This window comes from Taeniopygia guttata, chromosome 4, assembly GCF_048771995.1.
Source record: "Taeniopygia guttata chromosome 4, bTaeGut7.mat, whole genome shotgun sequence".
In the NCBI taxonomy this organism is placed as follows: domain Eukaryota; kingdom Metazoa; phylum Chordata; class Aves; order Passeriformes; family Estrildidae; genus Taeniopygia; species Taeniopygia guttata.
Window position 1 is genome coordinate 40352538 of NC_133028.1, and position 22013 is coordinate 40374550.

Sequence of the window (22013 nt, forward strand, 5' to 3'; positions counted from 1 at the left end):
CCTCTCCTATAGTACTCAAAGAATTTTTCCAAACATGTGCATAGCAAAACTGAAATTCCGTTTGTTAGAAGAGTACATCTTCAACACTTAGGCTGAATTTGTGAAACAAAAATAAAGATCCCTCCAAGTTCATTACCCTAAAAATAGAACACTGAAATTAGACTGCGGGTTTCATGGGATTTTCTTAATAAGTAGATCTCAAATTATTCATTTAAAAAAATGTAAAGCTACAGCTCAGAATAACAGAACATATTTTTTAGTTTCAAAATATGGAATTTTTAATTTTAAATAAAAAATATTAGTTATTAACTTTCACATTTAGCCCACTAAACATTACATCACAGATGTGAAATGCTAGAGCAAGCACATTTTGTATGAGCATCTATATCCAGAAACTACCAAACAGCCTATTAAATCTTTTGAATAAATCATGGGGAAAAAATGTCAAGAGGCAACTAAATAGGAATGACAGGCAAACAACCAAAGTGAAGACTAAGTCATATGAAAGGAGTGACAAAGGAAATCAGTGCAAAAGAACTGCAAAATGCACTTCCAGTTAACCCAGATTTCACAATCTCCTGTTTGTGAATTGTATATTCTCAGGCACATATTTCCTGTAATTTTTGCCTGTATCGAGTATATGGTTAGCTAGCAGTATGGATTCATTCAGCATGTGATTCAAATTTTAGTAAGTGCTGAGAATGATCAAAATACTGGGTCTAAACAAAAACTCTGTTACATAGGAGACAACTGCCTAGAGAAGGACAAATCACCAGCACAATGGTCCCTTGCAAATTAGTGTAAAATGAATAAAGATTGTATTGGTCTAATTAAAATTATCTATCCACCTATAGATTTTATCTATCCACCTATAGATTTTGACCTTGTGTATTTCCCATACATAACATTACTGGGTTTCATTAGACCTTAATTTAACTTTGCTGAATGGTCACAGCCCAGCATTTGAGTTTACTGAATCTCATTTTCCTCCTGACATTCCATTTAGGAGAAATTCCACAAGTACAAAAGAAGGCACAGAAGTATATTATTTATATTCTTAAATGTTCAAATAATGCCAGACAACTTAGAAAAATATGCATTTAGAGTCTGGGTTAGGAGCAGCAAGTAAGAATCTGATAAACATTTTGTTTCAATAAATTGCTTCCATAAATGAAGCAATTACAATTCTCAGATCTCCACTGTAAATCTGAGTTGACACTAGAGCACATCCCTGCTAATTATAAACCACGTTAGATTTGTCAGTTTGGCACCACTGGCACGAAAATCTGATCACTACTACTTTCACAAAACTGAAGTAAGACTAAATGACAATCCCAGACCCATATATTAATTTTATACAAATTTAATACAACATGCATCACTGAGCAAGAGCCACTGTTAGCTCTCTCCTTGACACCAGCAAATTTCTCTGGTGTTTGATGATGAAAGTGAAGTGGATCATTTACATTTACAGACTGTGCACACTAGGCAAGGAATTTTGGCATTAAACAGTCCTCAACACACTTTATTATGAGTTATTTCCTTCAACATCATACAAGAGGAAGCAGGAATACTTACTAGTACAGAACTTCATTTGCTTCATGCCTTTCATATCTAACAGTTTCACACATCAGTCTGAAAGAGAAGAAGTAAATTTTAGTTATAATTCCTATCAGTGTCACAAAGACTTCACTTTCTAAAGTTACTCAGCATTTCCACAAGTAACTCCAGCACTTACAGAAACCAACCACTAATAACCAAGCTGATTCGTAAGTCAGGAGAACAAATTGTAAAATCTAAGCATTTAAGTTATTAAGTCCAAGAATAACTTAATATAATAATCCAAGATCAGATTTTATTTAGGACACTAGATGTAGCTGTTCCCATTAAAAATTCTATAAAAATAAGGAAAAATTACATTGATCTCATTTTCAGTAGTGATGTGATAAAAGCAAGTAGTTTTATAAAAACAATTCTAAATTTCAGAAATGGTTGGAAATGTAGTATGTGCAACACTAATCAGAGATACAATAAAAAAACTGCTCTCCCTTTTCAGGTAAGGACCAATAGATAAAACAAGAAATTATGTTGCATGGTAAATTAATGCTTCTCATTTTGCTAAAATTCAGCAACTTGAAAATTACCATGAGATTTTAATGCTGAAATCCCAGAGGGTTCAAAGTGGAAAAAATTTCCTGCAGGAAAATCCTCTGTCTAGAGGGGAGGATTAAAGTGCTTTCATATTCACTGTCTGACTGACAAATGTGGCATAATAGAGAGCAACTATAATAGAACTTACCACATACTAGGAAATGCAATGTTAACTTGATGTAGAAAAATCACAATGCCATTTCTGTCTACTGCCTTAAGGAAACAGCCCTGTGAATTACTGCGGGATGGGGACAAAAATCCCACTGCCTCCCCTGGCCTTTCCATAGCTCTAAAGCAGACTGCAAACCCCAAGGCTATTTGACAGTCAGACAGAGATTTACCTAAGAGGCTCATGAGAACATTCAAATAAGGAACTATATTTAAATTCTGGAAATAAATTCTCTTTCCTCTCATAATCCATCATCAGAATCTCACTGTATCAATGACCAGCTGCCAGCAATGATATCATAAGCAGACAAAACCACTCAAGAATTGCTACTCAGGCAAAAAGTCTCCAAAAAGTTGATTTGAGGCCTGTAAGAGTTGGTCTGGGTTTGACATAACAATCAATTGCTATTTCCTAGATCATTCATTTCAATAGTCAACAGACTGCTACAAAAGTCACCTTAGCACTCATGTCCCACAAGATTTTACTTATTGCTTCAACCCACTAAGAAATAATGCTTCTTCTGTTCAGAAGTGGCAGGCTTCTAGTGGTATCATGACTATTCATAAATCATTAATAGAAAATTGAGATCTTAATTCTGTTTGCAGATAGATATAAAAATTAAGAATCAAGTTTTACTACCACAGTCTTTCCCATACCCCAGTAGTTTAGATTGACACTTTGGACCAACTTTGAGAACTTTTCTCCCTGAAAAATGTCTCTATTGTATTAAATTAAGCACTATGTATTACATATAAATTTCAATATGTTTCCATCCTGGCACAACAAAAAACTTTGAACCACAGAACCATCTTTTTTTCACACACTTCTCCCCACCACAAAATTGGGTCTTGTCAAAATCTTGTACAGACTCTGAAAAGCTACTGTCTGCTTCTGCCTCCTGGGTTTTTATCTTCCCTCTCTGATCCTGATTTGAGAGGGAAGGAAGGGGAGCACAGACATGAAGTCACTGGTGAGAGGATACCAGAAGAGAAGTCATTGCTAGGAGTCAGATTTAAAAATTTTAATATTGCTCAAGGATAGTCTGTGCCCTACTGATCTGGAACGATGCTGGGCAATGTGCCACGTAAGAGCAAGAGTCACAGGAAACAGAATCACTTTAACAAGCAAGTTTTGTTCCCCTCTGAATTGGGGGAGAAGGAAGCACATTCTTGATAAAGTCATGCACTGAACTTTACAGCATTTTGGTCCCATTATGAGGACAGCAATAGGGGAGAAAATGCCTCTTACAGAAGGTAGCCAAGCATTTCAATTTTTGTGTTACAGTGGAACAGTTAGAAATTACAGTGACCAAGTTGTACAAACTAGATTGCTTCCTCTTTGAAAAATTGAATTAGTTCTGATCCATACTGGTGTCCAGTTTTTGCTCAATCACTCAAACGTGATCTTTATCTGCTTCCTCAACAAATGTAATAAATTACAGATGAGATCACCAGCAAGCCATATGGTAAGTTATTCACTACTAGAGGCTTCATTGAATACATTCAGTTTTAATGAATCTCAGAGGTTTCTGTGGCATTCCACTGCCACAAGAAGAGTTGTATCCTAAAGGATACTATAAAAGCTTTCAGTCCAACATCTGCTGGGAGCCCAGCCTTTTCCATGTATGGTACTGTAAACAGAAGCTCTCTTAGAGGAATTCGCTATGCTGGGAGAGCCGAGTTCCACACATTCCTCAGCAAGAACCTCATGCTGCACAGGAAGCCAAGAAGCACACATCAACATACCACACAACCATATGTGCACACTTTGATCTTTGTAAACAAGTTAACATCAGTTTAACTCCAGCTATGCAAAGCTTCACGTGCTAAAAGTATTGCATATAACAACATAACACAAAATACTTCAACTAAATGTAACCATGACCTCCCTGCAAAGCAAAAGTAATTAGAGAGACGTCTTTGAAGTTAACATTCACATTGCAAAATGTGTCTTGTGCACTTTGAAAGAAAGAAAACCCCGCCTTTTGTTTTCTCCAAATTACAGAATATTGGCTTGGGAATGTGAATGACAAAGCAAGAGGCCAGAAATTAGAACTTAAATCAGCATTAATCGACTCAAAGCTGCTTCAGCATCTTCAGATGTGGCAAATGTTGGCAAAGCTCAGGATATAAAACAGCAGTAACTCACCCTCTCTACCCACAGGGCATACAGGAGATATGCTGGCCTCCTTCTGTAGGTGCCAGCCTCAGACTAATTCCCAAATACCCTGAGAAACCTCTGCTGTAAGATGCTTGTGGGAGGACAACTGAAACAATTACTTAAAAATCAACCAAACACAAGTATTTACAAAAAAATAGGAAGCTCTCGGGAAAATTTTGACTTGAATTCATTTGCTTCATGAAGCATTTTAATAAAAAGTGTGGATGACATTTACCAAATATCTTTACTAACTATTATTGGCATTGTACATAATGTGTCTAAAATTTCCACACAAAAGCAAGCACAAACTGAAACAGAAGCTGACAGACTGTCCTCTCATGACTACTGTATTACATAAATTATTTCATCAATATATGGGCTTGTACTCTGTAAGTAAAGCATTTATTTCTAATCCAAAAGGTTGAAAAGAAAACAAATGCATCCATAATAGATAGAAATAGGACAGAACAAATAGAAATACACTGTGCAGACATACAAGGAGGAAGCGTTAGAAAAATAAAGAAGGGATGAAAAGAATGCAGTGATAGGCAGTTTGAGGTAGGATACACAAGAGTAGTATATGGTTACCAAAGTTACTGTTCCTTTGCCTTGTTAATGCATTAACATATATGGCTTTTAATGACATAATAACATACCTTAGCTGATGCTCTCTCAGATTAGACAATGCTTCCATTCCATGTAGATATGAATACACAATCTCCAAGTCCTACAAAAATAAGGAAAACATTTTTAGTATTCTCACTTTGGTACAAACTGTTAAAACACTGGTTTTAAAAGCATCCAAAGTTCTCTTAACAGGGGTAGTAGTGACATTTTCAGAAAGTTAAAGGCAAACTGCAGGAACACCTTTGATTATAATCTGGAACCTCACACGAGGAAGAATGATAGCATGTCCACATCAAATACAGAAACCTTTCTGCTTTTGCTGTCCTTATTCTATGTCTAGGAAACAAGCCTAGTCCAGAATTACAGTAAACAATATTTTGCAACTATCACAGTCTTGCTTTCCAAAGCCAACAATCCCCAAAACTTTCATTTACTTTGTAAAATAAGGTCATATGAAATAATTTTTTTCATGTTCAGGGAAAAAGAAAAAATAACAACAGAGTCCAACAAAATACTCTATTGTACAGAGATATAAAATTGTATCCTCTTCAAACAGAAGATAATTTACAGTCTAAAATGTTAAAAAAAAGCTGGCATGAACAGAAAATTATTCACATGAGATAATAAGAAAACCAAACATGATCCTAATTACAATATGGAGAAGTTTTATATTCAACAACTGTGGGCCTCCAATATCCAGCTGACAAAACATCCAAGACTAAAACATCCTAAAATGTAACTGTGGAAACACTAATGCCAGGCTAGAGGCTTTGCTCAAGTTAAAATAAGTACAGCATTTAAGAGAAAGTTTCAGTGAAGCCAACAACCTCTATTTAGAGTGATTTAACTTTGGCTCATGGATTACATGCTATTTCATCACACTTTATCTTATTTTAAAACTTGCTAGTTGAGAGACAAAGTACGATGCATCATTCATTAAAAATCAGAGCAAAATCAGTCCTCAACCACTAACTGAGGCAGACAAAGTTGAGAATAAAATAACACCAACACAACTCAGATAACTTACTGTGAAAAGACGTTTTTCAAGTAATGGAATATATCAAAGCTAGGAACTTATGAAATACTTGATCACTGTGAAATATCTATTAATTTAAAATTGCCTAAAAAGTACAGAAATACTTGTTTTCAGACGCAATGAAAGAATGTTCTTTGGGCAAAGACAAAGAATTGACATCACAGAAAGAACTTGAATTTAAGAAAGAAAAAGAAAATCCCATTAAATACATTAAGTGTAGAAACATGCTGTAGTTGCTAAAATCACAGAACAGATCAGAAAAGCTACCAGGAGTAACAATCAATGGCTAAAGCCAGATAGATGCCTCTCATTCTGTAACAAAAAGAATATCTTTTTCTCAGAGTGAAAAAGGCAAATGTTCAGCTTGAAAAAGCAGAAGAAACATACAAGCCAACGTGCTGCAATTTCACTTCACTTTTGGCCCTTCTGTTCCCTTGCCCTCTAGAGGCTTTGGTACCGCAGACGGCACATCAAAGACAAAAGTAACTGGGATGGACGGACTCTGAAGAGAAAATACAGCAGTGGCTCGCCTTTTTGCTTTCTTTTCCTATAAATAAAAGCATGTGAAAAGCCATGTCTGCTGCAGTCAGACAGGCTGGAGGTGAGCAGGGGCTCCCCGGAGCCCGGGCTGGCAGCAGGGTAAGGCACAAGCCAGCCAGTGCCCGTGGCTCCGCTGCCGCTCATCCAGACCTGCCGGACTCCACGGCACAAGCCAGCAGCTGCCATGGGAAGCTGGGAGGGTTCCACTGAGGATCAGACGCTGGGAGCAGCATCTTACATGGAAAAAAGTCTGGCCATAAAGTGCTGCTCTAACTCATTTCCAGCAAGTCTCTCTAGCAACAAGCAGAGAAAAAAGGAGAGTAACTTTCTGCCACCATTTTTCTCTAGAGAGGCAGAGACTATCTGCTGTAAAGTATTCACAGAAGAAGAAAGAACCATTAAGGATGCTAGCTTACAGACCCAGAAGTGGACCCATGGGCATGTGGTTTCCAAAACTGACGGGTGACACAACCCCAGTGACCAACCCTACAAATGTTACAAAGGAGTGATGAACACAGGTTGTGTTCTGAGAGGAATGCAGCTGAAGTGGAGGGGGAATGCATTAAATCAGGGAAGGGAGTCCTAGAACCATAGAATGGTCTGGGTCAAAAGGGATGTTCAAGATCATAATTCCAAAACCCCTGCCATGAGTGGGGTCTCCTTTCACTGGATAAGGTGTTTCAAAGCCTCATCCAGCCCAGCCTTAAGGCATTCTGACCAATTTCACAAGCAATGAGGTATATTTATTGAACTCTTTTTTAAAGTAAGAAATTCCCTTTCAAAATACAAGCATACTTGTCAAATATTTGCAAATACAACATCTCATAGGTCCCCAGATGAGGAACTGCAGATGGTGGAGGAGCTTGATTTAAAAAAAAAGGATAAAAGAGATTTTTTAAAAAATCTAATGAACTCTAATGAAAGGGAAAGGTGAGGGAAAAAACACAATTAATGAATTCTTTACTTGTGTTTCCATCATAGTTGCTGCCTAAAGATACCTCATCACTGAGAGAACTAAGGTGGGGGGCTTTATTTTGGTTTGGAAAAAGAAAAAAAAAAAAAAACAGGCAGCAAGAAAACATGCTAACATCTCAGCTGTCATGCACTGGATATTTCTGACAAGTGCCAAAGTGAGCTGCTGCCCATTCCTTAAGCGTATCTTTCCAGAGGCATCTGGCAGGGAACAGCTCCCTCTAGCACCAGAAGTTTGGCACTGAAATTGAAGTAACAAAAATTCAGCAACACTCCTTTCAATCAGCTTCTCCACAATACTGCAAAGTACAAAAAACTAGAGTAGAGTCAAAAAAGCAAATATATACTCATATGTGGCCAGTAGGCTCTACAAATTTCCAGTCAGCCTGCAGTATTAAAGACGGAGAAGGCAATTTAAAAAAAAATAAAATCAGAATGTCAAGTTGTTGTTATTAGGTCACATCAGTCTTCCATTTATCTCAGGAAAAATTACACTGCGCTTACTTGGCAAAAATACTCATAATTGAACACAAATAGCTGTTTCAACTTCTTCATTCAAACTGAATTGACAGTATGTAAGAATCTTTTGAAAACATCTGTGCCAAGTATTGCAATATCCTAAGCAGATTCCAAATGCTTGAATTTAAATTATTTCACAAAAATAACACACACACACATAAACTTAGACATGTAATCCATGAAAGTTTTTTATTTTGATATTCAAGACTCTTGACAAAAGCTAAACTTCTCAATTTCTCAGTAAAAGAACTGTCTTTAAAGGACATGAGATGCCTACATGATTTATGCTGACTAGTTAAGCAAAACCCTTAAAGCAGCAGCTAAAGGTGAGCCCGCTGTGACTTACACAAACACTTCTGCCAGTTCCCAGTGTCCCTGAAAGCCTCTAGCTGATGCACAGGATATGCAGAAAGTAGGCAAGTGACAGCAGCACAGATGCTGTTTTTACAAGGCGTGTTCCCAAATAACCACCGGAGGGCAGACCGAGCCACAGAAACTTCAGAGAAAGTAATTCTCTCCAGTTTCTCCCTCCATTGTTTCGAATATAACTTTTTAAGTGTTTGAAAAGGTCAAAAGAAGCAACGCTAAAGCATCACCTGGTTAAATATTCTGCTACAGGAAGGTCTACTTACGCAAAAGTGCAGAGGAGTTACCAGCCTTCTGCTTCCTAGCTTTATCTAGCCGGCAGAATTAAAAAAAAAAAAAAGAAAAAAAAGAAAAAAGAAAAAAAAATAAAAAGCCATTCAAAGCCTCAGCTGATCTTGCTACACAAAGGTTGTGGCAACAGCTTGAAAAAACATCTCAATAGAAACTCCAAACCCAAAAATTAAATGCAAAGCAGAAATTAGTGCAGCTTTTAAAGTATGGTTTTATTTAAATGAAGGCTAAAAGACTGAAATCTAATCTACACCTAAATCTGTACTGCAGCCAAAGTCATATGCTTGGGTTGCTGTGTGGGAAGCAGCATGAAATTTGTTTAATTCAGTGTTATTTCTTAATTTACTTGTTTCCTTGGTGTCAGATGGATCACTTTAAAGTTCTGACTGTACTTTGAAACAAAACAGACACTCAAGTTTTAACACAGCTCAACTTCAATTAGATCTGCAGAAACATATTGTTCTGCAACCTTACCTCTGCCCTCCATTCTAATAAAAATCTGTCTATGTTTATGCCCAGACTTTCTATGCATTTGATTTGTGCTTCAAACATATTTGCCAGTTACACAAACCAGAGAAACCCAAACCAGAATGCTGACCCAAATTCATAATAGCTTAATGAAGACATTTTTACTTTATTAAGATGATAGAGAGGTGAAAATTTGCTATTTTCGACTGAAAAACTTAAACCTCTCTAACAACTGCAAGCTTACATTGGTTTCAGTCCTGGTTTGCATTAAGGTGTGAGACTGCAAGTCAAACTCAACTATTCATCCTCACCACAGTTAAGAAAAATCCTGTGAAATTCATTGTTCTCCAAGTAAGAAATTCACTCATTTCTGTGATGTGGCAAACAAGTGGAGAGCAGCTTTCATCTTATAATAGTTCAGTTTCTTTCAAATCAAAAGGAAAAACAGAAAACAAGCTAACTTCTTGTTTCACAGTCTTGAAGGATAGAAGGAAAAAGCAACTTTTCAAAGCACCTAATATTTACCTGAGGCTCAAAAAGATCTGTGTGCTGAGAGTACAATGTACTTTGAAAGGCTGATCTCTTAAAAGTAACCTATCTTTAGTTCACACTCAGCCAACCACCAGGAGAACCAGGCTCCAAAGGGTGCACTCGCTCCCCATCACATGTGGCCCCTCCAAACCACACCCCAAGCCCAAGTTTCACAGCTGTGAAGACAGGAGGTCCCACCTAGTCCCTCCATGCTGATTCCTCCACCTCCCTGGCCCCAGGGTGAGCCCCTGCTCACAGGGACACAGCTTCAAGCTGCTCTCTTGGCAGCATGAGGCCCATCAGCTCCAGCGCCCAGGTCATGGAGGCAATCCGCCTGCAGCTCGGAGGAGGTGGGACCTCAAAGTCTTTGAGGGGTTTCAACAGACCATGAAACTGCTGGCAGGAAGAGAGGCATTTCTATGTGGCTGACTGAACAGTTATTTTAGCTCAGACTGGGACCTCCCCAGATTGTGATGTACTAACAATTGCAGCAATTCTTCTTATTGAGCAACGAAGCCACAGTCCAAACCCAGGTTGTTGAAGTATTTGCTCTCTTTCGTTGTAGTTATAGGATCTGCTCCTTTTCCCTTTTCTTCACACACTTAGCACCTGAAATCATATGACTCTCAGCCACTAGGATAGCTATACCAAGCACTTATATTCCTTATTTTTCCCCCTCTAATATTGATTTAGCACTGGCCAGTCTGGCTGCCTGTACTGGCTCACCGAGGCTAAAGCAGTGCCAGCATCACCAAAAGAAAGAGACCGGACCACAGCAACATCCATCCCATACAGCCTACACAAAACCTTCCATGTGCAGAGGAGCTGTGGCCACTCCCACGGAGGTTTGTTCACATCTGGCTCACACTGACATGCCAGGCTCTCACCCAGAGCAGCTCAGGAGATGGCACAAGTCACTGCCTCCAGACACAGCAAGGTGGGCAGGCAGGCAGGGCAGGTACTGGGGGAGCTACCCCAGCCAAACCTCCCTCTACAGGCAAGACCTGAGGGGGACTTAACACTCACCTAAGGGTGAGCTCACATCTTGCAAATACTGAGCTGCAAAACACAGGAGCAAACCACGAAAACTGACTTCCACAGTGACAGAAAAATCCAGTATTGCTGATATCAAAATCACTGCCATGCACACATGAAGAGGAATATTTAATCTTCACCTCCAGTGTGCCAGCAATGGAAAAAACCTGAACACACTCATAACTGCTGTGCAGGAGCATGCCCAGGTATGTACACACTTATCACTGAGCCATAAAGAGATTAAAAAGAAGTATTTGTCTGCAAATTTTTAACATTCTTTTTCTTACAGCAGGACCTTCAAATTCAGGTGAGGGCACTGCCATATGGGAAGCCTGCCAGCATCCAACCTATTATACTACTAATTTAAGAGAAATTTTTCTTTTTAACTTTACTGTAAGCTACAGCATTTCTCTGCAAGCCATTCTTACTATTGTACATAGAGATCTGTGCCTTAAAATAAACTAAAGTCTAAGTTATTTGGAATAATTTATTGATGCTGAATTGGCAGGTATATGAGAAGAAATTAAATATTTAAGTGAAATTACATATGTTTAATGGCCCTCATTTTATTCATACATGACTGAAATTCCATGGGCCATGTTTTAAGGAAGAACATAAGTCTTGTGAATTTACCTGTAAGTTCTGAAAAATCTTACCATCTTAACCTGCATTATATTATATACATCAACTATATATAGCATTATATAGTTATATATCAGCTAACATGCATTATATTCTGGGAAATTAATGACAAAACATCACTCCACAGCAACCAGGCATGAGTAAGCTTGGGAATCAGCCTTCACCAGAAGGGAGCTTACAGGCCATCCAGCCAACCCAAGCCCTCACTTCCTCTAGGCAGTGGAAAAGAGACATTGTATTGATCTTCTTAGGAGTTGTTGACACACAAAAATAGTTATTTTTAACTCTACCATGGAGAGGGTGAGGATATTTGTTCTGGGTTATTATTTATTCTGGGTGGAATTTTTAAACTGGAATAGGAACAGGGGGAACAGGCAATTTTAATCTGGAACTGAAGAACCCATGCATGAAGCTAATCAGGAGCAACTCCAAAACCCCATAAAGAAAAAGGAAAAATCCCATTTTCCTGGGAGTAGTCCCAGTACAGAACAACATGCTTTTCCAAAAACTTAACTGAATTACTGCTTCAGTGTCAGATGCTGGAGAAACACCATAGGATCACAGTAAAACAACTGCAGAGAAATATGTTTCAGCAGGGTACTGAAATCAACTTTCCTGTCTTACAAAGACACTTTATTTCTTTTGTGAATTATTTTCTTTCTAAGGAGTTTCCCTCAAAAGACAATTTCATTACACGCTCATTTTTGCATTTCAGATCTTTTTTTCTAATTGAAAGTCTACAAAAATAAGTTGGAAGGTTCAATGTCCCACCCACACTAAAAGACTTTTAACACTGTCTCAAGAGTAGTCCAATTGATTCAACATATCCTGCTGGTCATAAAGCTTTCAGCAGAATAAAGCAAAAAAAAAAAAAAAAGTCATTATTATAATCATCCTATAAGATGGGGGGATGAACATGGAAAGGGTAGACGGGAAATTAAAGCCTGCCATGCCATAGCAGTTCATGAGCAAACTAATGAGCATAGGAAATTACAGGGTACTGCAGTGCATTTCTTTTCTGCCTTCCGGACTCTCAGAAGTCAGACAATTAAATGCTTAACACAAAAGCCCAAGTTCTGTAGTCAGAAATCCAAAGGTTGATCGCATGTCCAAATGCAAGAAAAAAATCCACCACAAAAAAATCCTTCCTACTGAGAACATAGTCCATAATTATAAAAGGTCCTTCAGTTATTCACCATTAAAAATATATGCAGTTGTCTTTTTGCATATTTCCAATACTTATTGCCAGTAGTTGGAGGTTTGTATTAAGGCTGTTAAATCCATTTTCACATTCACTGCACAAATATTCACATCTTTTGTTGCAGAGGGGTTTTTTTCGTGCTAAGGAGAGTTTCAAATTGTTTTGAGATAGGGTTATTTGTCCCATATTTTTCATTAGCTACAGGAAATAACACCCAGTATCCTATTAAACAAAAATCAATCTTGTACTAATAAATAGATCAGCTACTAAACATGGTGGTATGTATTTTTAAACAACTACTTGTAGCAGAGATCAATTTTATGTAAGTTTATTCAAACATACCGTACTATAATGATAGACAGATTTCAATTTTTTAAAAAAATATTTTTAAAAAATCAGGAACTGAGAAGGGAAAAACAAAGTGATACACAAATATCTTGGAGTTAATAGTCAAAAAGTAACTCCTAGTTGATACCAAGTTGTGATGGCAGAAGCACTCTAAAGGACATCAGGCTAAAGATCAACATCACAAAGAACAACTAAGGTGGCCAGGAAAAGAAGACCATGGTGTATTACCTAAAGTTGCCTTCCAAAAATAGGGTCAGTAGTTAGCTGTGCTTAGAGGATTCCCCAAGAGCTCTGAGAAAATATTAAAATATGAAAGTTCTCAGATACTTGTAGTGGTGGGTTTGAGGGGCTTTTTAAGCACTCTTAAAATAGGTTTCTGTACAGCCTAGGTCCTGGTACTTCAACATCATAGCCACAGCTACACAGTATTCCTTCTTTAAATGCATTATTAGAAGTGTTGTGATCATAAATCCTAACAATGTATACTTCATAGCATACTGCTATTTATGGTAGATGAACACATGGTGGACCAGATGTGTTAAATGGGGTAGGTATTCCAAATCATGAGCAAAAATGGCACAGTGATATAGAAGAGGTGCCTTTCATCAACTGGTATGTGGTAATTGCTCCTATGAATACTTTAGGCTTTCCATCATGAACAAACTGTAAATTCAGCACCAGGATAAGGCAGAAGTGTGCCTGAGCTGATGAAGGGGTAACCCAGTAAGCCACCTCTGCACAATCGCCTGTGATCATCCGCCTGCATCTGAAGCTGTAACAGCCACAACTGCTCACATTTATCCAACTTCTCAGACATAACTGCATTATAAAATGCAGTGTCTTGCTTTTAAAACAAGACCTTGGAACAAACCTTCTTGTGCTGTTGGGAAGGAGCAGCCCAGCAATGAAATGGGGGCTTCAGCACTGTCCCGAGTGCTGAATGTCATCACACTCCACCCTCTGGTTTGGGCATTTTCTCCCTTGCCAGCCAAAACCAAACCAACTCCAAAACTACCCAGAAAAAAAAGCTCCACCCTCATTAAAAAAAAAAAAAAAATCAGTTCCCAGGCACAATTCAATCCCACCCCAGCAAGCAATACCCTCCTTCCAGAACTACCCAGAGAATCAGGGTCACCTCCACTTTGTAGACTGGAGTTTTCTGGAAGCCCACGATGCCAGGGGAGCCCCTGGCCACTCCTCCCACACAGCCACCACTGAGCCGGGCTCAAGCAACGAGGAGCTCCAGGCTGCAGCTCCCGGCTTATTGCCATGACAACTCCCAGCAGAAACAAAAGGAACCTGCACGCGTTGAGAGCTGTGCTCTGCCAGAACTTACTACGAAAATATCTCAGTAGTACTATAATCAACAGAAAATACAGTGACTTGTTTTCTGTGGCTGGCTTACAATCATTTTGTATTGTTGGCTTACAACCAACCAAAGCAAAAACACAAAACAAACAAAACAAAAATAAAGTTCCCCTTTCCAACCACAAAGGCAACAGCGAGTATCTGCTGAAGTAAAATTGCGCTATTTCTTTTTGTTTTTGAGAGTTTGGGTTTTTTTAAATGGGAAATAATGCTGCTCAATTTTTTCATATTTACGAATTAAAAAAAAAAGGCAGATACAATAAAATCATAAGGAAGAGGGAGAAAATAGTACATCACCATTTTGAAAGTTTATATCCCAATATATAGCATTTATATTCATGCTTTTAAAGAAAGCATTAAAATTCATTTAGACAGATAAAACTTTCCCAGAAGTTACACACAAGATAGCCAAGAGTCATGTTCTTTTTCTTTGTTAGCAGATACATTTGCAACGTATTTCAGAGTATTGCTTCCAAGAGATATAAATCTTACTTGAAGCAACAACAGTAGGTCACATGAAAATTATTCCCAGGCTATCAGGCAAATAATCATACTGAAGTACATATTTGCATGTCAAATCATTCTTCACCCAAAAATTAATCTCAAAAGCTACTGGTGGTCACATCCTTCCAGAGCTGGCATTACTCCTCTGTGAAAAGGAAGCAAACAGATAACTAACTAAAGTTCTAAAGTACTTTCCACACAATATACATCAAGCCTGAATTTATTTCTTAGCTGAGATATTTTCTGAAAAAGAGATTGCATTTAATAACTCCAAATTATTATCTTTTGGCATTTTTGAGGGTTTTTTTTTCCTCTTCCTATAAGCAATGGTAGAATTCTGAGGGAAGTAATTTTCAGGTTTGTTTTTTCACTTGTTACTCAGGGTTGAATCAATTTCCATATTTCAGATGGGTTTATTTGGGACATTGCTCTGATCTGACTTCAGCACACGTTTTCACTCTTAGAGCAGAACACAAATCACATAAGAAATCTGTACTTCAAATGGGCAAACATCCACAGAGGTCAAACTTCTGTAGGATCATGATGGTGGTGAAGCATGGCCCCTCTCAGGCACCACGCTGCAATGCAAATGCAGCTCCAAGTGCCACAAAACCAGATGGAAAACACAAGCAAGTGCCCTTCCATTGCTGAATGGGTCGAACATTCATAAATTCAGGTTTGATGATGATCCTGTGGAAAGTACTTTAGAACTGTTTGCTTGCCTCCTTTACACAGAGGAGTAATGCCAGCCCTGGCAGGATGTGACCACTGCTTTTGAGAAAAAGATGCTCTCTTGGGCACTGTGAGAGCATCTGACACCTCAGTGAGCAAATCCTGCTTGGCACAGCTGCTTCCTCTGTGTCTTGGGCTTATGCTGTGACCATTTAATAGTCCAACAAGCAGAAGTCATGCAGGCACCCACAGACAGGACAGTGCACCAGCGCCAGGAAACGTGGGACCACCCTGGCTGAGTGGCAAAGCAGGCAGATGAGCTGGGTTCTGCCCTTCTACTCTGCCTGTTAAGGTGAAGTGACACAGAGCTGCTGCAGCTTAAGTAACTCATCCCTGCCCTTAGAGGGAAGGAAGGACTTAAGTGTTTCAGTTCAGTCTTACCTGGCACAGCAGCCACAAGGGAAAACCATGGGGAACCACATGGAAGTTTAAAGAATACAAGAGAAATCACACAGTGAAACTTCACTCTGCCAGCCCCTAAAAAAATCCCATCTGGAGGGAAGAAATCATTCTGCTGGTTTGGCTGTACTGTTAAGCCATAGGAGAGAATCTGGAACCACCTTTCTCAAACATCCCCCATTGGCAGCTCTAGATAGCTCTTTCTCAACTCTTTGAAATCCTTTTCAGCTTATCACATCTGCTGAAGGCATCCATCCGATCCAAATCCACTTCCATGCATCAGACAGCTCAACACCAAGACCTAACACCTATACCCTTTGTCAAATAGCCAGCTCTATGCCTCAAACACTGCATTTGTACCACAGATTACAGAGCTGGTCACACAGACATGCTTTTCACTCACACAGAGGAGATTCTGAAGGGGCTGAAAGCTGTGAATTAAGCTGATCTGCCACATACTCTGTTCTCTGACTTGCCTGGCTCTGTATGTGTTTTTCATTAACTCTACCAACAACCATAAAGAGACAGAGATATTGCTATATATGTTTTTGTGACCAGAGACTTCCTAGTTATGAACACAAGGCATGACAATAGCAGTGACTGCTCTTGGCTGGCATATAAACGATCTACTGCACTAGAGTTTAATTTCTACGAGCTGCTAGTGAGGTATGTGACTATCATGTCACAGCTGATTTTTATTTTTTTTTAACTGAAGTTTAAAAATGCCCCTCCATATGCTATACTCGTTTCTCTCCCCAGAAGCCCCAACAAAGACGGATATTTACAGTCAGCAGGTGGTGCAGCCTCCAAAGGACCAACAGCAAGTGTTGCGGGATTGAGAAACCAAGCACAGAGACACATGAAAACCCTGTCCACAGGACAACAGCAGGCAGCCTCTCAGAATCTTAATCCAACCCATATTAAAGGGAAAGAGGTTTTTCCAAAGTCTTTCCAGAGCAGGACCATATGCCACATGCTTTGCTCAGTGCAAGTTAAACACGTGTTAGAGATATAACACCGAATTCCTCTTGTATAATAAAATACACACCCTTGGTTTCATAACAGAGTATTTTGGTCTAGTTCTTGAGCATCATTTTTTATAAACTTTTAAACCAGCTCTTGATATATAAAACTTATTGGTTGATTTGCAAACTAATTTAGACTGAGCATATGACAGCCATCCATTTACCCAATCTTAACAAGATACTGCTTATCAACTCCTGAGCTAAGGACATTTGTTCTTAAACCAAGTGCATACCTTCACAGCAGCTTAAAATAAAATGTTGTCTCCAAAATCAGACATTAAAGGTATGCACATTCCCCATCAGAGATTGCTTCTTATCTCCTGAGTCTAACGACTCGTTCTTAACACTATAAACAACTCCAAACAGAGCATGGCATCAGGTAAGGCATGGCAGTGAAACATCACACCCCTCCCAGAGGCACTCAGATGGACAATAGGTGCAATCTCTGCCATCGGAACACCACATTCAGTGGCAAGAAGCCCTTGCAATTAGAAACCCAACTCTAAGCAGGTTTGAGCACCACAACACTACCTAAGCATTCCTAAAACAGTACTAATAAATATCACCAAAGTTAACTAGCTGCTTGCACAGCCCTAGAATGTCCTAAAACATGGAAGAAGCAAGCACCTTTCCAGGTTTTTTCCCAAATTTGCCGCAAGAACACAGGAGCGACAAATGCAATTTCAAACAGCAGTGATCCTTTCCTAAACATACAACGGCCTATGGTGATGCTGGATAACAAAAAAAAAGAAAAAAAAAAAAAAAGGGAGACCATGCAGAAGCGCTGCCATCTCCTCCAGGAGCCAGGTGGTAGCCAGGAGCCTTACTCCAGGAGCATCTGTTGGGATATGTGGATGCACCACGCTCACCAGTGACTCTGAGCTTTAGGCAAAGAGAAAGAGGGACTAGTGACAGTGACTAACAGCAGAGGACTCCTCCAAAGGCTGGCCATGGTGACTGAGGTGAATGGCTGCAGAGGGATGGGAGGGCAAGGCACAAGGACACCACACCTGTGATGTTCAGCACGAGGAACTGAGATCCAGGCAGGCTTCTCATTAGCTCTGGCTTCCATGGCTGTCTGTTGGTACCAATACAGCTAATTACTGTTTCTGTTCTCTGCTCCCCAACCCCTCTTGGAAGGGCTCATTAAGTCAGGAGTCAGGCAATACCCACAACAACCTCCACTACATCTAGACAGCACTTCTCTGCTGGAGAAATAAGCCACAGAAACCCCAGAGAGTGAGATGCAGAAGGCAGATCCACAGGGAGTCAGCTTAGGAGCAACAGAACTGGATCAAAACTAGCTCTGTGGAAATCCAAGGTGCTTTCTGCATCCTGTTCACTACCCCCAAGTCCAAAAATAAAGCCCATTAATTACGCCATCCCTGCATCATCACAAGTTGTCCTCAGTGTGCCTGCTGCCTCTCAACTAAAGCATCCTGCAGGACCTGACCTCTCTTTGAAAAATCATAACAGCACCTGTAAACTGACAGGGAAGCCTGTAAGTGTTGAGACTTTTTCCTTTGAAGACAACATTCTCAGTTAACACAGATAGTGATCATTATTATTTCTAGTGTCACACATCAAGGAGTGGCTTGTCTGTCAGATTTTATCTATTTCATCTGCAAGTGGTCAGCAGTCAGATAAACTATCTAGTTTAAGAAACAGCAGTCAGACTGCAAACTTTTCATCCACAACACAATACAAACAAGTGTTTTCAATTACTATAAAGTCATTGTTTCTACGTACAAGACCCATGCACTACAGCTGAGAGCTTCTGACAAAATAAGGTTTTACCTTATCATATTAGCCTCTCCGCCTTACCTCCCTCACTGCATGCTTAACCCATTTCAAAACTTTGATTTTTTTCAGAAAGATGTGAGGTTTTTGGCTCCTTTGTGAAGCTATCAATTGCTGTAGACTGGCAAATACATCTACCATTTGCTTTTTCCTCATCCTTAATTCAAATAAATTAATTTCTTATATTTCTAGTGTGTTCCCTTCTGTAGTTTCAGTAATACTAGCATTTAGCCCTAACAGGCAGACACAGAGTTGATGGTCAGCACAGAAATTAATTAGAGGTCTCAAAGCAGCTGCTAGAGGCAAAACAGCCCCAAAGAAACTACCAGGGGAGGAAAGAACTTGTCACCTCTCTTGGCAGTCTCAGATACAAGAAAAAGTCTGAATGAATCCAGCAGCAGCTCCAAGACCCCACACATTTAACGGCAAGCCAAATCCTGCAAAATCTGGTAAAAGTTCTATGGAGTTTCCAGCTGTACTTTTAACTAAAGCTTTTTGGCACTTGTGAAGGTACAAAGAGCAGCCAGGAGCTCCTAGAACAAGCGCATAAGCTGGATGTGTCCATGAAAACAACCAGCAATGCAAGCGTTTTCTTGTAAATATTGTAAATACTTTATATGTGTTCTCAAATAGGGGACCCTGCAGCTTCAGGGTTAGCTCAGCTGGTTAGAGCATGGTGCTAATAATGCACAAGGTTATGAGTTTGATCCCCATATGGGCCATTCACTTAAGAGTTGGACTCCATTATCCTTTTTAGTTTCCTTCCAACTCAAAATATTTTGTGATTCCTTCCCTTCTGTGCTTTGAGTGCACCAAGACTGCAGTGCTTATGCTTTATATTTATCTTCCCACAGCTGAATGGACTGAAAATAAGGCAAGATTCAGCTGTGGATCTCTGTCACAAGTAACAAATTTAAGCTACCTTCAGTTTGACTCCGGTCTGGCCAAATACTATTCGCTCACTTAGATTTAATGCACACAGTGCATTAAAAAACCTGCCTTGCATGCAATTTGGGGGAACCTGCACTCATGAATGCCCTGCTAAATTAAAATTCTGCCCTGAAGGATTGGGAAGACCTTTTTGCAACCTCCCAGAGACTGCCTGATGATTGCAAGCTATGTACTGATACAGCACATGTACTAAGTGCTGTCTTCTGCCAGCTCTGCTCGGGTGGCTACTGTACAGATGAAAGACCACGTTGACAGACAGACACAGTTGTTCCTCCAGTTTCAACAGCAAGTTTTGCCAGAGGAGATTCCCCAGAGTTACAGTCATGATTTAGCTGGCTCTGTACAGTTGTCTAACCCAGGGGTCAAGGTCTGCACTTTTTTTTACCATTGATTTGCACTTCTCTTTCTGCTTCTTTTTTTCTTGTTTTGTTTTAAGACTTAAGAGTTAATTTAAAAGTCAAGAACAGCAAATGCCTTGGTTTGTGTTTTGGGGATTTTTTTGGGGAGAGGGTTAGTTATTGAAATAGTACATTTTCATTTTAGCATATGAAGAAGTCATAGATTTCTAACCTTAAATTACAGACCAGTTTCCTTCCAATGATATTTTGATTTTCTTTCCCACGGCACATGACAAGACTCTAAGCTCAAGATTCAATGCAAGAACACATACTCTCTGAAATTATTAACTTGCACTGTGAGCTTACAGAAGGTACCAGCTGAGTAAGAAGTAAGAGGGTGGCTATTTGAGGTTAGCTATTTACTAGGTTAAGGTTACAGTCACACACAGGGCACCTATGGAGCAGAGTTAGCCACAGAAGTATAGGAAAAGACCATGTGCCCTTTAGGGAACCAGCTGATAATTCCAATCAGTTCAGGCTCAACATGATATCCTTTACTGTATCATGGGGCTGATGGAGGTGTCGGGCAGGGTGCCTCTTTGGCATCTGGGGGAATGGTCACAACTGTGAGGGCACAGGGAGGTGACAGGACAATGCCACTGTAAGAAAGCCTACAGCTTCCCTTGTTCTGTGCTTTCTGGATATCATTTTCTGGAATTCGTTTACTTCAAGGATATTAAGTGCTTGGGGAATTAACTACGTCATTTTGATATTTTAAACAGTGGAATAAAGGACTTTCTGAGAAGCAGGGTTGTACAACAGATCTTTAGGCATTTCTTCTTTTGAAGCTTTGGCAATAGCTGATCACCCTGTGGCATTGGTATGGTCTCACTTGGTAACTGGGAATTTATCTAAGGCCAACTGGTCTTCATTTTGCTGTAAGTGATTTAGAATTTCCAAGGGACAGGGGAAGACAAACAAATACTGCATTCGATACTGATCCAGAGACATAACCAAAGAAACAAGCACAATTTACAGTAATAAACTAGTGGAGTTGCAGCACATCTGACTTCAGAAACTTTTCAGAAGTTTTTTATAATTATCTTCTTCATTCACTTATACCTACAAAGTCTTGAAATGAAAAGAAAACCTTTTGCAGAAGAAATTTGACTGGAATTATAAAGGTTTATCAGCAAAGAAAACCTGAGCTTAAGCTTAAGATGCTGTCAAGAAAAATAAAAATTGAGTACTATGCTAACAGCCTTACAGAAACTGATAAAACTTGCAAACTTGATCCAAAAAAGTCAGAATATAATTCAGAAAAATGAGATAGTAAGAGCTGAAGTTCCTAACAAACCAGCCTTTCAAAGGTACATAGCAAAAAAGTGAATCAAGTGAATCTTTTATTACAATATATTTATTCTTTTGAAGAAAGAAGGCTTATGTACACATCCTGTATATATCTCGATTTTTGTCACTTAGGTGTCCACTAGCTAGTTTCAAACTTTTTTGACAGTATGGAAGATTTACAACAAAGAAAGAAATAATGAAGACATTCATATAAACTGGAAGCAACAACCTTAGAGGATGAGAATCACAAGGAAGGCACAAGTTAAGAACATCAAATACTTGAAAACACAAATATTTACACAGATTCTTAAACTCATGGACTAACTCTTTAAATATTAATAAAACCCAAACCTGTAAAGTACTTCATACCAACACAAATGACCTGAAAAAAAAGATCAGCTTTTCCAGGCTTTCTAAATTAAGTTAATATTTAATACAGAGTTTTCCTTAGTCCAGTAACTAAAAGTGAGTTCTATGTTAGCAAATCAGG

General features: G+C 39.1%; 1 protein-coding gene across 7 annotated transcripts in view; it reads right to left on the bottom strand.

Moving 5' to 3' along the window:
* The window catches only part of RAPGEF2 (Rap guanine nucleotide exchange factor 2), a 183625-nt gene that overhangs the window by 121343 nt on the left and 40269 nt on the right, over nt 1–22013 (bottom strand). For all 7 annotated transcript variants that reach the window (XR_012055660.1, XM_030271433.4, XM_012573430.5 and 4 more), the window contains exons 2-3: nt 5137–5207; nt 1579–1635 (exon numbers count right to left, since the gene is read on the bottom strand). Coding sequence is in view for 6 of the 7 variants with exons in the window: in XM_030271433.4 (XP_030127293.4) it covers nt 1579–1635; nt 5137–5207 (128 nt within the window). In the remaining variant the exon portion in view is untranslated. The remainder of the gene's footprint in view (nt 1–1578; nt 1636–5136; nt 5208–22013) is intronic.